The sequence below is a fragment of the Oreochromis aureus genome, linkage group 8 (assembly GCF_013358895.1).
Source record: "Oreochromis aureus strain Israel breed Guangdong linkage group 8, ZZ_aureus, whole genome shotgun sequence".
In the NCBI taxonomy this organism is placed as follows: Eukaryota; Metazoa; Chordata; class Actinopteri; order Cichliformes; family Cichlidae; genus Oreochromis; species Oreochromis aureus.
In genome coordinates, this window is record NC_052949.1 from 9,286,282 (window position 1) to 9,301,770 (window position 15,489).

General features: G+C 39.2%; 1 protein-coding gene across 1 annotated transcript; it reads right to left on the reverse strand.

Annotated features, from left to right (window-relative positions):
* Positions 1 to 775: 775 nt before the first annotated feature.
* LOC116325976 (5-hydroxytryptamine receptor 3A-like) lies at positions 776 to 15,486 on the reverse strand. The gene is made up of 10 exons (XM_039616779.1): positions 15,429 to 15,486; positions 9,694 to 9,753; positions 8,889 to 9,052; positions 8,369 to 8,413; positions 8,116 to 8,225; positions 6,707 to 6,876; positions 5,997 to 6,145; positions 1,708 to 1,918; positions 1,452 to 1,628; positions 776 to 786 (listed from the first exon to the last, which is right to left on the reverse strand). Exons 1-10 carry the CDS (start codon positions 15,463 to 15,465, stop codon positions 776 to 778), a joined length of 1,134 nt encoding a protein of 377 aa, XP_039472713.1. The 5' UTR covers positions 15,466 to 15,486.
* Between the last annotated feature and the right edge of the window lie 3 nt (positions 15,487 to 15,489).

The following is a 15,489-nucleotide window of genomic DNA, read 5'->3' on the forward strand; positions in this document are numbered from 1 at the left end:
AGACATGCTTACCGTGTGAAAGGCCCACCGATGTCTTGGAGCAGAGAAACACGCTGTATTGTTGCTTTTCTCTGTTGTATAAGCAGCGCCCGTAGGTCAGAAACGCTGTGTGCGGGTAGCACAGTCGGCTCCAACGCACATCCAGGCATCCGTCTGAAAGAAAGGTGTCGCTGCAGCTAGGCTGTCAGGATAGTCATGCTTTTATTTATATTTGCATTCTGGTGCATTAAACTAGCAGCCTCTGTGTCCCGCTTGGATCATCATTCCGAAAATTCAGATATTTAAATAAAATGGCGAATTGGCTAGTCATGAGGAAAGAATATGTGTTTGTTTGTTTTTAGAAGTATCACAGTTTATTTCTAAAGGAATACATGTTATTTGTGACACTGTTTGAAAACTAATAGCCTCTGTGTGTTTCAGAGCCCTAAAGAAAAAAGCAAAATACCCCTAAACTAGTTAAATTAAAAGTAAAATGCTCGTGCTGATGAACGAAAGTGTTATGCTCTCAAGGACCGATGTGAAGTAGTGAGGAAAAATACAGGGTGTTTGATTAGGGCGTTTTTTTATATAGGTGTGGGGCTTGGTTTCAGCTGGCCTCTGAGATGCAGAGATAAAGGTGTAAACAAAAGGTGATGCCTGTTTGGAGGATGGTCAGTAGAAAGTGTAATGGCATGATAAAAGGTGAAAGTGTAATGGTGGCACCGATGGACCTGGCACCGCCGGCCCTCAGTGAGTGTGGCTGATTAGGGTATTTTATATAGATGTGGGGCTTGTTTCAGGTGACCTCTGAGATGCAGAGATAAAGGTGTAAACAAAAGGTGATGCCTGTTTGGAGGATGGTCAGTAGAAAGTGTATGGTGGCACCGATGGACCTCTGCCATAAGATAAAGGAGACTGTTTGTATTGAAAACTATGGCAGTACAATTGAGATGCTCTTGATAAGGATGACCTCTTCTGCTGACTGTAGGGGGTCTAACTGTAACCCCCCTCTGTCTAGCTGTTGCAGAATTAAGAATCCCTGTTTATTTCTAAAGGAATGCCTGCTGTTTGTGGTATTCTGTTTGAAACTATTAGCCTCTGTGTGTGAAAATGTGTTTTTAGAAGGTGGAAAAAACTTTCTGTTTAAAAACTATTAGCCTCTGCGTGTTTCAGAGCCCTAAAGAAAAATACCCCTAAACTAGTTAAATTAAATCATCTATGTCTAAATAACAGAACTCTGAGACCTATACAATCCTTTAAAAAAGAGTTTAATTAAAACACATAATGGTTTCATTAAATAAAACGCTATTAAACACATGTAAACACATATGACCTCTGAACTCACAAGTCCGTTCACGCGCAAGAAAGTCCGTTCGCGCGCAAAAAGTCCGTTCAGCGCACACATGGACGCGGAGGGGGAAGCGGGTGGGGTGGGTGGGGGGGCAAAAAGCTATAGCTATATTACTACTCACCTCTAAAACAGCTGTAGAAGTTGTGGCTGCCCTGGTTGTTCCCAGAGTTCTCCCCCAGGCTTCGGTCTCCATCTGTCTCATCTTCAACTGCAGAATCCTTTTCAATCAGATGCTTGACCAAAATTGCCTCCAGGAGGCTGAGCAGCATCAGAGCAAAAATTCCAATGCAGTAGACAGCTGAGGAGGGCAGACAGTATTATTAAATTTGTGGACAAATAACTATTGACTATATGTGCAGTCAAACACACTTCCTTACCTATAAGTGGAACACTGTCTGAAGAGCTGGGCAGAATGTCATTGAGAAGAAGCTGCATCACTGTGACAGCAAGCAGGACAGTGACCTTGAAGCTGAGTTTCTCACCCCCAGTGTCTGAGATCAGGAAGGAGGATAAGTCCAGAAGCAAGAAGAAGAGCACTGGCAGGATGAAATTGGCAACGTAGAGGACAGACCTCCTCTTCATGGTAATCTGTGATTTTGTTTCCCCAGGTGGTTAGGTACAATCGAAACAGATTTATACTCAAAGAAGTATTATGTGAATTTGTATTCAAATACTAAAGAGAAAGGAGTTTCGTGAGAAGTTTTGGGTGGTGTAAATGTGCCAAACCATGCAGTGTTATTAATGTTGTTTTGCGTGTCTGTAACACCACCACAGGATGTACAGTTGTGTTCAAAATAATAGCAGTCCAACATGACAAATCAGATCAATCAGTGTTTTTGATATGAATCATTTTATTACATGGCAACTAATTTACTAGTAGGTGTAGTAAAGTCAGAGAAACCAACAGACTCAACATTCACGATATGAATGCACCTGAGTCTGTGTAATTGAATAATTAAGTGAAAGGGGCGTGTTCACAATAATAGAAGTGTGGTGTCCAACCAGTGAGGTCATTCATTATGTGAAGAAACAGGTGTCATTCATGTGGCCCTTATTTAAGGATGAAGCCAGCACATGTTGTACATGCAATATTCTCTGAAAACCTTAGAAAGATGGGTCGTGCCAGACATTGTTCAGAAGAACAGCATGCTTTAATCAAAATGTTGATTGGAGAGGGGAAAACATAAAGAAGTGCAGAAAATGATAGGCTGCTCAGCTGAAATGATCTCCAATGCTTTCAAATGGAAAGCCAAACCAGAGAGATGTGGAAGAAAACTTAATACTACTACTATTGTTCAAATGGATCGAACAATAGCCAGAATCACTCAGCCAGGGAGCTCAGAGACGGTCTGAAGTTACCTGTGAGTACCGTCACAATTAGAGGACGCTTGTGAGAGGTTAATCTATAGGCAAGAAGCCCCCGCAAAGTTCCCCTGTTAAAAAAGCAGAAGACCTGAAGAGGATACAATTTGCCAAAGAACATATAACTGGCCTAAAGAGAAATAGAGAAACATTTTGTGGAACTGATGAAAGGTTGTTCTTTTTGGGTCCAAGGGCTGCAGACAGTTTGTCAGACGACCCCGAAACACTGAATTCAAGTCACACTACACTCTGAAGACCGTGAAACATGGTGGTGCAAGCATCGTGATATGGGGCTGTTTCTTTTACTATGGTGTCGGGCCTATTTATCTCATACCAGGGATCATGGATCAGTTTGCTTATATCAAAATTCTTGAAGAGGTCATGCTGCCTTATGCTGAAAATGAAATGCCCTCGAAACAGGTGTTTCAACAACACAACGACCCCAAACACACCAGTAATTGAGCAGCATCTTGGTTCCAGACCAACAAAATTAAGGTTATGAAGTGGCCAGCCCAATCCCTGGACCTTAATCCAATAGAAAACTTGTGGAGTGACATCAAAAATGCTTTTCTGAGGCAAAACCTAGAAATGCAGAGGAATTGTGGAAGGTTGTCAAATCATCCTGGGCTGGCATACGTGTTTACAGGTGCCAGAGGTTGATCAACTCCATGCAGCACAGATGTGAACCAGTTCTCAAAAACAGTGGTTATACAACTAAATATTAGTTTAGTGATACAAAGGAATGCTAAATCTTAACATATATTTACAGTTTATTGAGTAAATGTTTGAGTTTGTAATGAAAAAATGCAGACAAGTAATTGAAATATTGATACATTTTTCTTCATGTTTTGATGAAAAATATAATGTGTAGTGTTCCCAATGAAGGGAAAAAAAAATATTATGTGGATTTTGAGCTTTACTCACATTTTAAAACACACTGCTATTATTTTGAACACAACTGTATATAAGGCAGTGGCGTGCAGTGACGTTTGACAAATTAACGCTGCACTCCACATGGACTTCTTCACCTTTATGCACTCCTACCTGGCTGAAAAATTGCAAAAATGTACTTCTTGGTCATCTTAATGACCAACCGCCCCTAACATGTCTGGCTGGATAACCACTGCTCATCTACAAGCACAATGAACACCAGTGTACCACAAGGCTGTGTGATGAGCCCTTTCCTCTACTCCCTCTTCACCCACGACTGCAGACCTGCTGATGGTTCCAACACCATCATTAAGTTTGCAGATGACACCACGGTGATTGGCCTCATTAATGACAACAATGAGGCCGCCTACAGGGAGGAGGTGGATCGTCTGGCTGAGTGGTGCGACACAAACAACCTGCTGCTCAACACCGAGAAGACCAAGGAGCTCATCGTGGACTACAGGAGGAATGCTGACCCACATCCACCCATCTACATTAAAGGGATGGCTGTGGAGCGTGTGAGCAGCTTCAAGTTCCTGGGAGTCCACATCTCTGAGGATCTTATCTGGATGACCAACTGCTCCAAGCTGGTCAAGAAGGCTCACCAGCGCCTCTTCTTCCTGAGAACTCTTAGGAAAAACCACCTGTCTTCAGACATCCTGGTGAACTTCTATCGCTGCACCATCGAGAGCATCCTGACCAACTGTATAACAGTCTGGTATGGGAACTGCTCTGCCTCGGACCGGAAGGTGTTGCAGAGGGTTGTGAAAACTGCCCAGCGCATCGATGGAGAACCACTTCCTGCCATAAATGACATCTACAGGAAGCGGTGTCTGAAAGGGGCTGGGAAAATCATCAAAGACCCCAGTCACCCATCACATCACCACTCTTCACCCTCCTGCCCTCTGGGAGGCGCTACAGGAGCCTCCGGACTAACACCACCAGGTACCGGAACAGCTTCTTCCCCACAGCTGTCAGAGTCCTGAACTCTGCCTCCTGACATCTGACCCACGTTAAACTCATGGACTGAACATACACACACCCACAACCACCTACACACACATAATGGACAAAAACAAACAAATGGACAACTGTACCCTCATACACACAATAATAACATGGACTGAACCACCACTCACAACCACTAGCACTTTACATAGCCACTGTAGAAATTATCCGCACATTTCGCTTATCTTAACTGCACTACTGTAAATGCTGTATGGACAATCATTCTGTACCATACGATAATTTTAATTCTACAATGGTTTATAACTTGCATAGTTCATATTCTGTATAGCTTTTTTTATTTCATATTTCTGTATAGTTTTCATATTTAGATCCTGTTCATAGCCTGTACATAGCTTGTACACCACTACAGCCTGTATATACTTATAGTTATAGCATATTCATAACATACCTTCATACCGTGTACATTGTAACATACCTATAACAGACCCATTTCTGTAATATATTTATATATCTATAGTATATCTAATATATATTTTGTAATATAGCTATATCATGGCTAAGGCACTTCTGGATGGATGCAAACTGCATTTCATTGCCTTCTACTTGTGACATGTGCAATGAGAATAAAGTTGAATTCTATTCTATTCTATAGTTAAATAAATATTCCAAAAAATATTTGCTATTAGCTGTCAGTGACAAGTGATGTAGGAATTCAAACAACTCCTTTAGGAAATAAACAACACTGTGAAAAATATCACTACAAATGAAATTGTTATTTAAAAATTAGGTATAAAGTATGAAAAGTAAAACCTGACTTCCATTAAAGCCGAATACAAGTCCTTTAAACCTCACATTAACAATGATAACTCGTTGTTAGCAATGGTTAAAATAAGGGAGACTACCTGATTTTCAGATTATAGTGTACAATATACTGTGCATAAATGATCCTGTATTGTTTTAGTGAAACTGGATGGCTGATAAATCCACAGCCAAAGGATAGAGTGCATGTGACAATGTTTGACAAATTAGATATCTTTTTATTTATTTATTGTATAGGACAATTTGTTCACTGTTTGTGATTATTGTTTTCACACATACTTTTATTATTGATCCTACACACTCCCAAATATATACTGCACATTATGATAACTTTAAATGATATGGTTGATAAATCTGATGACTAAAAATTATTTTAATTGAAGTACATCATAGCATATTGTCCATTGCAAACTCAAAGACTGCCCTATTGCTGAACTGGCCAAACACAGCAGCATGGTTCAGCACATCCATCACCTGCTGTGAATAAACATGATCGGTGCTTGACCTGAAACCAGGTGGCTAGAGTAGATGGATAAAGGGAAAAGAAAGAGTTTTCTTTTCTGTTTCTGTTTCCAGAAATACTTACAGTGTAAATGACCGCAGTTTGATTGAATCCAAAACGTTTGACAACGTCGTTTTTGACTGACACGGTGATGGGCAGCCACTCATACTGCATGTACATCAGCTTATCAGACCATTCGCTGACCACTGAATACTGTAAATATATTTCCTTATCTGAAATTGAATATAAAAACAAATGTGAAAAAAGGACAAATTATATAAATGTAAGCAGACCAACAAGGAATAGGTACTTTATTGTTTGACATTTTTTGTAGTGCTCTTTCTTATTCTGCGGTTGAAAGTGGGGTGTCTAAGATTCTGTTGTTCTGCCTGTTCCTTTGGTAATGATGTTAGTGTGATGTTATTGAGAAAGTTTTCTATTTCTTTTAAATATTTTTCCTTATTACTGTTATATAATTCATAGTAAAATTCTCTAAAGGTGCTATTTATGATTTGAGAGCCTGTGATTTTTCCTGTCGAGTTAACAAGGTAAAACTAATATTAAGCAGAACTGGATCCAGCTTATTTGTACGTCTCTCTATAGCAGTTCAAGGGTTTCATGTTACTCTTTGGAAATTCTTAATTCCTTTTCACATAGTTGTCCAATTCTAACATCTTGGTCCAAAATAAGTGCAAATTCCCTCCTTTTGGCTGGGCAGTGTATGTTAAGATATCTAATGTTGTGCTTTTGAGACCATACAAAGGACATGTAAACAGAAACTGTTATGGACTCACCATTGTGCACGATAGACCTGAAGGAGAGGTTGCAGCTCTGGGTGTCAAAAGGAAATTTGTAAACATGCATCTTGCAGGTGCTTAGCACCACCTGGTCATTCCTGAACTCAACCCAGCCATCTGAGCCAATGCTGAGATATGGACTCGGAGAGGCTTTATCCTTTTCTGTCCTGTATGAAAGAATATGATAGTAATGAAAACAATGTATTATCATACTATGGAAAATAGTTTGCATGTTGCTATAAATTACTATTTATTATGACTGCAGCCATATCTTATTTTACCTTAGTAAAATCTGCTAGTAATAGAGGTGGAGAGATACCATTGACTAGCCAGTGGTTCTGAAACCTTTTTTTCCAGGCCCATCTCTGTTTTACAAGAAATCCCCCCCCCCCCCTCCTGACACAAACACAAAATGTGTTGTACTTTGTCATTGCTATTGTATCCTGAATCATCTTCCATTATATGATCCAATATCCAATATGATTTAAAATCCAATCGTAATCGATTTTGTTGAAATATATATATTTTTTTAAGTTCAAATGAGGGGTGGATCCGTGGGTTCGGGGTGTGGTGTCAGAGGAGGATGATGCACACGGCTATTCTCCATCACCTGATCATACCTTTCCCATTTCAAAAGGATGCTGGGACCTGACAGGAGAGCTGCATGTGTTGTGCTGAGCTGGAAGCAGCAACTGGAAAGCTGCACTGGAAAGCCCTGTTGTCGAGCTTTCCTGAAGGTCACATGAAGTATGGAGGTCTGTAGCATTTAATCTGCATAAAAGGTTGTGACATCTGCGTACTATGTGCCTCAGCATCTGCTTACCTCCCCTCCCTATGTGATTTTAGTTGCAGTTGTTCCTACTTTGTTATAAAACAGTTGACTGGGGAATAATTAGTAACAAGGAAATTTTTATTTGGACTTGTTGAACAAGTGGAATCCTATTATGGTACCGTAGTGAAATGCACTGAGTTCGTCAGAGCAGATTGGAAACAGTCTGCTTGTTTAGTTGCTCAATTTTTTACACACATGGCCATGGAAGTCATTGGATCAACTGAGTTCAGTGATTTGGATGGGCAAATTAATACTTTGGGCAATATAGTGTGTGAACTGCCTTTTAAACCAATCCAACTTGTGAAAGGTGCTTCAAAACAGCTTGAGATGAACTGCCTATAAATTCAACAGACAGCCGATAATTGCTCAAATCGTGTGTCTCTGTTTGAATAAAGTTATTTTAAGTAAAAATGGTTATTTCTAACCATGTCTTTGCTATTTTTCCTTCTTCAATTTGTAAATTATTTCATGAATTACAATAAAGAAAACATTTTCATATATTTATAAATATATAATTATAAAATGATTATATGTAAGTGTGAGTTTATGGGCATATTGTATATGTCAAACTTACATCTCTTCAATAGTTATATCTGGCATCCACAGATATGAAGTAGGAATTGTTATATTTGTAATTCCACAGAAATCATCTGGATTCCATTTAATGTACTCATTGTGCCAACTCTACACTCAAGGGTACAAAAAGGCAAAGAGATGGGAAGAGATGATGAAAAACAAATAAAATTAATAATTGAAACAAATAATCAGAATTTTAACAATACAGGGAAAACCACATATACCTATGATATATTTAAGAGAAAACTCACCAAATCAACCCAAATGTAAGTAATTAAGGTCTGGTCAATTTCTCTCTGTAAATAAAGAATTTGAACATAGTGTGCATTTAGGCAGACTCATGTCAAGCTCAACTACACTCAGATTAGCTAATGTTAGCTCATATCAGCTAATGCCTCAGCAAATATCCTTTGCTGGTAAAAAGACAGTTTCTGCTGAAGTGCAAGCTGTCTCCAAGCCAACTCCTCATGCAGCAATATAATTATTGTTATTATTATTACTACTACTACTACTAATAATGATAATAATAATATAAAGACATGGACCAAAGACAGGCAAGACGTGGCAAGAAACACAAGCCAGAGTAAGTAATAATAACAACAATAATAACGAGTTGTTCTTTTGTGGATGAGTGCTGTGACATTATGTTTCATGAGCAAGAAAACATATCCACACACACACACACACACACACACACACACACACACACACACACACACACACACACACACACAAAATCATTGATAATAAAAGATTGCCCAAACAAATTACCATATCTAAGATGGCATAGAGTTCTAATTCAATAAACACTTCTGTATGATTTTTGTTGTTTTTAATGGGCCGGCTCAAAACGTATTTCATTTCGTCTTTTTTCAGATTCAGGTGTTTGGCAATATCCTGAAAATTACAGACTTTCTCCTCTTCATCCTCGTTATCTGAAATGATATCAAAATGCATTCTCCATCAGAGATTTAATTCAAGAAATAACAGTAGACAACGTCTGTGCTTTCATTTCTGATTTTCAATAAAAAACAAAACAACAAAAAACCACATGCTCACTGGATGTTTACATCCATCAAAGCTGATGTACATCCGCACTATGCACAGGACGTTTTGTTGACTAAGAGGCCATGTCTAAAATTGTTTTATATTTTAGATCAATCACCTCAGGAAGGCATGATTTCATTATGGCAGAACTCATAATTAGCAGAATATGGTGTAATATCATGTGCTTTTGTTCATCTGATGTTTTGTTTAATTAACGTTAGAACCTGGTATGGACTATATGATTTTTCTTTTTTTGTTATGTTACACCTTAAAAATAAAAGATACAGCATCTACAACATCTTCATTTCTAAGGTTTAATGTATCAGGTTTCTTTGTCACATGTTTGTATGTTAATACCATTTATTCCTTTGTTAAAAAAAATACACTTTATAAACTCAGGGACGTAGACATGACAATGGAAAAACAGTAAACGTCTCATGTACATACTGTTTTTGCATATCCATGTTGATTTTAGACAAATGTAACTGAAATCCACTGAATAAGCTTTGAGAGAATAAATTAATAATACCTCCAGTAATTGTCCCATTGCTTTCAGCATCTGGTAGCTCTACATTAGAGACATGTCCACCTGACATAAAAGAACATAAAAGAAGTTCAAGTTATACATATGTTCAAAATTAGGTGCATAAGTGTTGGTTATAATTATAGATGAACTGAAAGAACACATGACGAGAAAAACAGAAACAATCTATTAAATAGAGTTTTCAGCTTACAATTAAAATAAATAAGTGACTCCGCCAAATGGAAAGGATCAAATAACCAAACCAAACCAAACTGATTTCAAGATTTGGAAACAGACCTGGGAATTTTAATAAACAGCCACCGCTGGACATATATAAGCAATAACATGTTTTAGTGTCCTGAGGAATAACAAACGAAAGAACTCATACTGAAAGACTCATACTGTACTTGAGATGTCACTTCAACCCTTACACAGCAACAAGCTGATGCCATTTATTTCACATTTGGACATCTTGTGACACTGTGCTTCAAAGGAGGATCATCAAAACTGCAAAAAAATACACTCATGGTGCAATATTTCCTTTCCAAAACAAAACATAGGTCACAAAAGAAACTATGGGATGGGCAGTAGTAAAACTATATCAGCTAACAGATACAGTAAACAGAATTCCCTTTAATTCAACAACAAACACAATGTTCCATGAGCATGAGGACACATTACATCTAGCCGCTTTCAATACACCACAATATGTTTAATAATGCAAAATGGCTCATTAAATATACTTTTACATAGAGCTCATTTTGCACATAGTAGACTACAAAATAGAAGTATGAAAGTTCCAAATACCTTCATACATTGCACATTAACCACACGACTATCTTTCAACTACCATCTTTTTCTAATGCACTATTTTTGTTTAACTGCAATTTGATCGGAGTTTGCATGTTCTCCCCGTGTTTGCGTGGGTTCCCTCCGGGTACTCCGGCTTCCTCCCACTGTCCAAAGACATGCAACTTGTGGGGTTAGGTTAATTGGATAATCCAAATTGCCACCAGGTGTGAATGTGCGAGTGAATGTGAGTGTGAATGGTTGTTTGTTCCTGTGTGTTTCCCCTGCGACAGACTGGCGACCTGTCCAGGGTGTACCCCGCCTCTCGCCCTATGACAGCTGGGATAGGCTCCAGTGCCCCCCGCGACCCTGAAAAAGGATAAGCGGAAGCGAATGGATGGATGGATGGATGCAATTTGATCACCCCTACTTGTTGCAAAAGCATGGTGTCTACTTCAGCTGTTCCTCAACTGACCCAGTCCCAGCATCCAGACCTCTTGCAACACCTGTTTCCCTTCTCATATCTGCTCTCTACTTCCTATATTTCTTTCCACAGTGGTTTCCCTAAGGGTCCTGTTTCCGTTGACCAATCCAGTTGATTACTATTGCGTTGCTAATACAAATAAACAGTTGACTAGGTTTTTATAGTCAGTCTGTCTGTTTGTTTGTTTTGTGCCATAGTGTCTGCAAACTGTTCCACCAGAAAGATTTTATTGTGTTTTATGTTCCTTCAATATTCTTCAACCAGATAGATAAACTAGATCAAATTTATATTACAACTGTTAAATATTTTGACTGGTTTAGTCAGTAATTATAAGATTTCATACCAATTTAAACAACTGAAGTCCTTCAATTCAGATTTCCAAAAGAGTAAATACATAAAATCTAGCCATATCTGAATTCTATTAATGAAGGCAAAATTTAAAAAAAAAAACATTGGCATAAAAAAACATAATGCATTTAATTGCACTTTACATTCTATGGAAGCCCGTTTCCACCACTAAAAAAATAAAATGAAATCCATAACTCAAAATTTCGAGAAAAGTAACTCGAAATTTTGAGTTAGCATTGAAAATCAGTAATCTATGTGAATTGTGTCATTTCCTTTTTACCCGGAAGCTGAAGCCCTTAGTTACAAATGCTACAGCTAAGCTACCAGTATTACAGCCAGTCATGACATGATTTTTTTTTTTTGTGACAATAAAAGTGATTTGATTTGATTTGAATGCACAAATTGCTGAGTATTTTCAGCATGACTTTCACAAATGATGAAATCCTTGTGTTATTAGCTGAATCACATGGTGTTACTATCAGCAAACATACTCTTGAAAGCACCAATTTGTTGCTATACATTGGTAGCTGACGATCTGGCTTTGAGTGCACATTCCTCTGCGCCACATCCTTCTGGCTAACAAGAAAATGACATCATTCACATAGATTACTGATTGGCAGAGCTAACTTGAAATTGCGAGTTACTTTTCTCAAAATTTCGAGTTAATAAGTCGAAATAACTACACCAGGAGCAAGCAAGACTGAGTGTCAGATTTATATTGTTGGATTGTCATTTATGCTTAGAAACATATACTCATATATGTTTAGAGATATATAATCGATTGCATATTGATAGGATGTCTGATCCTTAGTAGTCTGCAAACACTCTGTGTGCATTCCAGAGCACTCTATACACACACATCCTAAGGTCATGAGAGAGGTCGTACCTTGTCTTTCTGAATTATGGTATGGGAGGACACCTACTCGGTATCTGTTTAAGTATAAGAGCCTTTTGTGTAGGTGGTCCGCTGGACTCCTAACACCAGCTTTGGGGAGTCATTCACAGGGTCATATCTTATCATATCAGGGTCATATACGCACACAGACACACACACACACACACACACACACACACACTGTAACAGCAGTCTGGCGAGGCGGGAGCGGCTAGCAGGTCCAGCGGGCATGTGGTGTGGAGGTTAGCCAAATAACCCGAAGCCAGTCGGTTAAATCCAATAACAGACCTGTATTTGGTGTGGCAACATTACACCTCATAAGCCAGGTCTCCACGGCTCTACTCTGTCCGTACATACATGGTAGTCGCCGTCGCCAGTTGGTCACAACGGTAAGGTTTCCTTACAGAGGAAAGAACATGAGCAGCATAGAATGGCTGCCGCTAACAACACACACCCACTAGGAGACTCCCACAGCTACTACAATAGTAGGGCAACCCCCCCTAGTGGTGCTATAACCCAAAAGGGTTGTTACAACACACACACACGAGTAATCTTTGTTCACATGTATGCCTGTGTAGGTGAATATTCATGTAACTTCAATAAAGAGCAGTGCTACGGGGGAGCTGACTGAGAGTGACCACAGTTCGAGCAACAGGAACAGCACTCGTCTCGATTATCTCCCTCGTGCACGAGATCACACAAAGAGCTCTGCCTGGTGTCCAATGCTTTTGCCATTGTAGTAGAATTGTCTTGGGTGTTCCAGCAATAGGTTTGTGCCTAACATAAACCTAACACTGGAGCAACAGAAAGAGTCACTCATGCAGGATGTTTCCACACAGTGGGATTCAACGCTGGATAATAATTACTTTCTTGAACTGTCAACTACAGGTTAGTGACTGAGCTTCTGGGAGGTGAGACATATGTCTCATGTTCAGTATTTTTACCTGCTTTCTGCCACCTGCATCACACCATGGAGGTCTCTGGTGATGACTCGCACTTAGGGATGGGTATTGTTTAGGTTTTATCCGATACCGTTGCCAAACTGGTAAACTTATCTGTTTACTTTGGCCTTTGATTCTAACTAGTTGGCTGATTTTAGCTTATTGTGTTGTTACCTATTGTTTGTTGTCCTATTTTATTGTTTGTTTTAATTGTCTTGTGTTTTGACTGACTGTGAAGCACTATGGTCAACACTGTTGTTTTAATATGTGCTATATAAATAAACTTTGATTTGATTTGATTTGACTTTTGAAACAGTGCCGGTGCTTAAACGGTGCTCAAACCGGTGCTTAAAGAATGGAGAACACAAACTTTGTCCAAAAACCTCTCATGTTTAGCTGTTTTTTTGTAAAAAGATAACAATGTTAGCCTTTTCTATAGCTACAGGGCATATATGGTCTCACTCTTGACTGGAAGCAGTGCTTAAACAATGGAAAAAACACAAACTTTGTCCAAAACCTCTCATGTTTAGCCGTTTTCCACTTTTTCTTTGGTCATTTTAGCCTTTTTGGCCAGGGTGAAGGGAGTATCTGCCATCAAACAAGAAGACAGCCGCATGTAACTACGACGGTGTTTGCTAGTTCGCCTTACATGCATTAATTTAATAACGTGGTTAGCCTACTCAACGTAAATTACACACAAAGAACATTAAGCTACTCGCCCAGAGAAGAACGGCTGCTGTTGCCATCATCATCCGTCATCATTTCTGCTACACTGGCAGGGCTAGGGGCCAGGACTCTCCTCTTCGGGTTCTTGGGGGATTTTGCTAACTCTGGGTCTGATAACAGGCACCACACCCGCAGTAGATGTGCCGGTGTGCTTTTAACAAAATGCTATCGTTGTCAAATTCGAGGTGTTACCTCCTTTGCACAGTATCAGCTTAAAGCACTTGTTGCAGGCTGCTGAGTTTGCATCTTTTGCTGTGAAGTACAGCCAGACTTTTGACCGCTTCGCCTTGGGCATTTTTAATCTGTAACTCTGCTCTAAAAGAACGTACGTACCTGGGCCCGCCTACTATCCTTGCAAAGGTAAAATGATTGGCTAGAATCCAAAGTGTATGACATCTCAGGAAAAAACAAGCACCGAAATAAAGCACCGAAATGTGCGCTGCTTTTCGGTCTACTACTGTTTATGTCAGAACCAGTGCTATAATGGCACTGGATACCATTACCCATCCCTACTCACACTACATGGGGAAATTTAAGATTGCTTTCTAAAAGGCCCTATCCCAATGTTAGCTACACTCAACCATCAGTGGCTCAAGACCCACAACACCCACTGTGCTTGACCCACGTTTTAAGGATTTAAAGTGTCTTGCAAGGGGAGAGCGAGAAGAGATTTGGACCACCCTTGAGGCCCTGCTGCAGGAACATTGTAAAGATGCCACCACAAAGGAGCCAGCAAAGACAAAGAGCCTCCTCCTCTCTTCATTGTCTTCAGACTCTCGGGGCAATTCCAAACTCAGGGCCCTGTAGTTTGTACAGAGCAGAATCAACTATCAGCGAGACAGACTTCCCACCACAGTGGTAGTCCAGTCAAGCAGGGACCCACCCACAGGTGTCTGTCCTGGCCCGAAAGTATTTGATTAGTCCTGCTATTTATGTCCCATGCAAGAGACTGTTCTCACTTGCAGGCCACATAGTAACAAAAAAGAGACCTGCCCTGAGCTCTGAAAATGTGAACATGCTAGTTTGCCTAAGTAACTGGCTTAGAGAGATGGACAGTAAACAACCAAGGGAGTATTTTGAGTCCAATGGGTTTGTTATGTTTTGTACTAAATTCATCAATGATCACACTGTTTTAGCCTAGCCTAGCCTTCTTATTATCATTTAAAGACAATACCATTTTGAAAATGTACTTACAGTACTTAAAATAGCACTTTAATTTTAAGTCTGCCTAGTTTGGGCCAGGGATAATATTTTTGTTTCCCTGTTTTGAATTGAAATGCAGTTCAAATGCTTTTTTTCCATAGAAATTAAAAGAGCTTGAGTTTAAAATATTCATGTTCATGTCTAATATTTAAATCTACTGCCCACTAAAACCCTTTTAAATGAAAAAAAAAAACATTTGCACTTTGTGGCAGACTTTCTTGTGTGATTAAATGCGATTAATCGAGATTAATTAATTAGATTATTTTTTGAGTCTCAACCTTAATATTTATATATTTGTATATAAATAAAATGCTGAAATTACTAACTGAATTAAAATATAATAATATTTGCTTACCCGTGATTATGAGCAGAAAGAAGAAACCAGTGATCATTGTTGCTTTCAGAGATCTGTATGC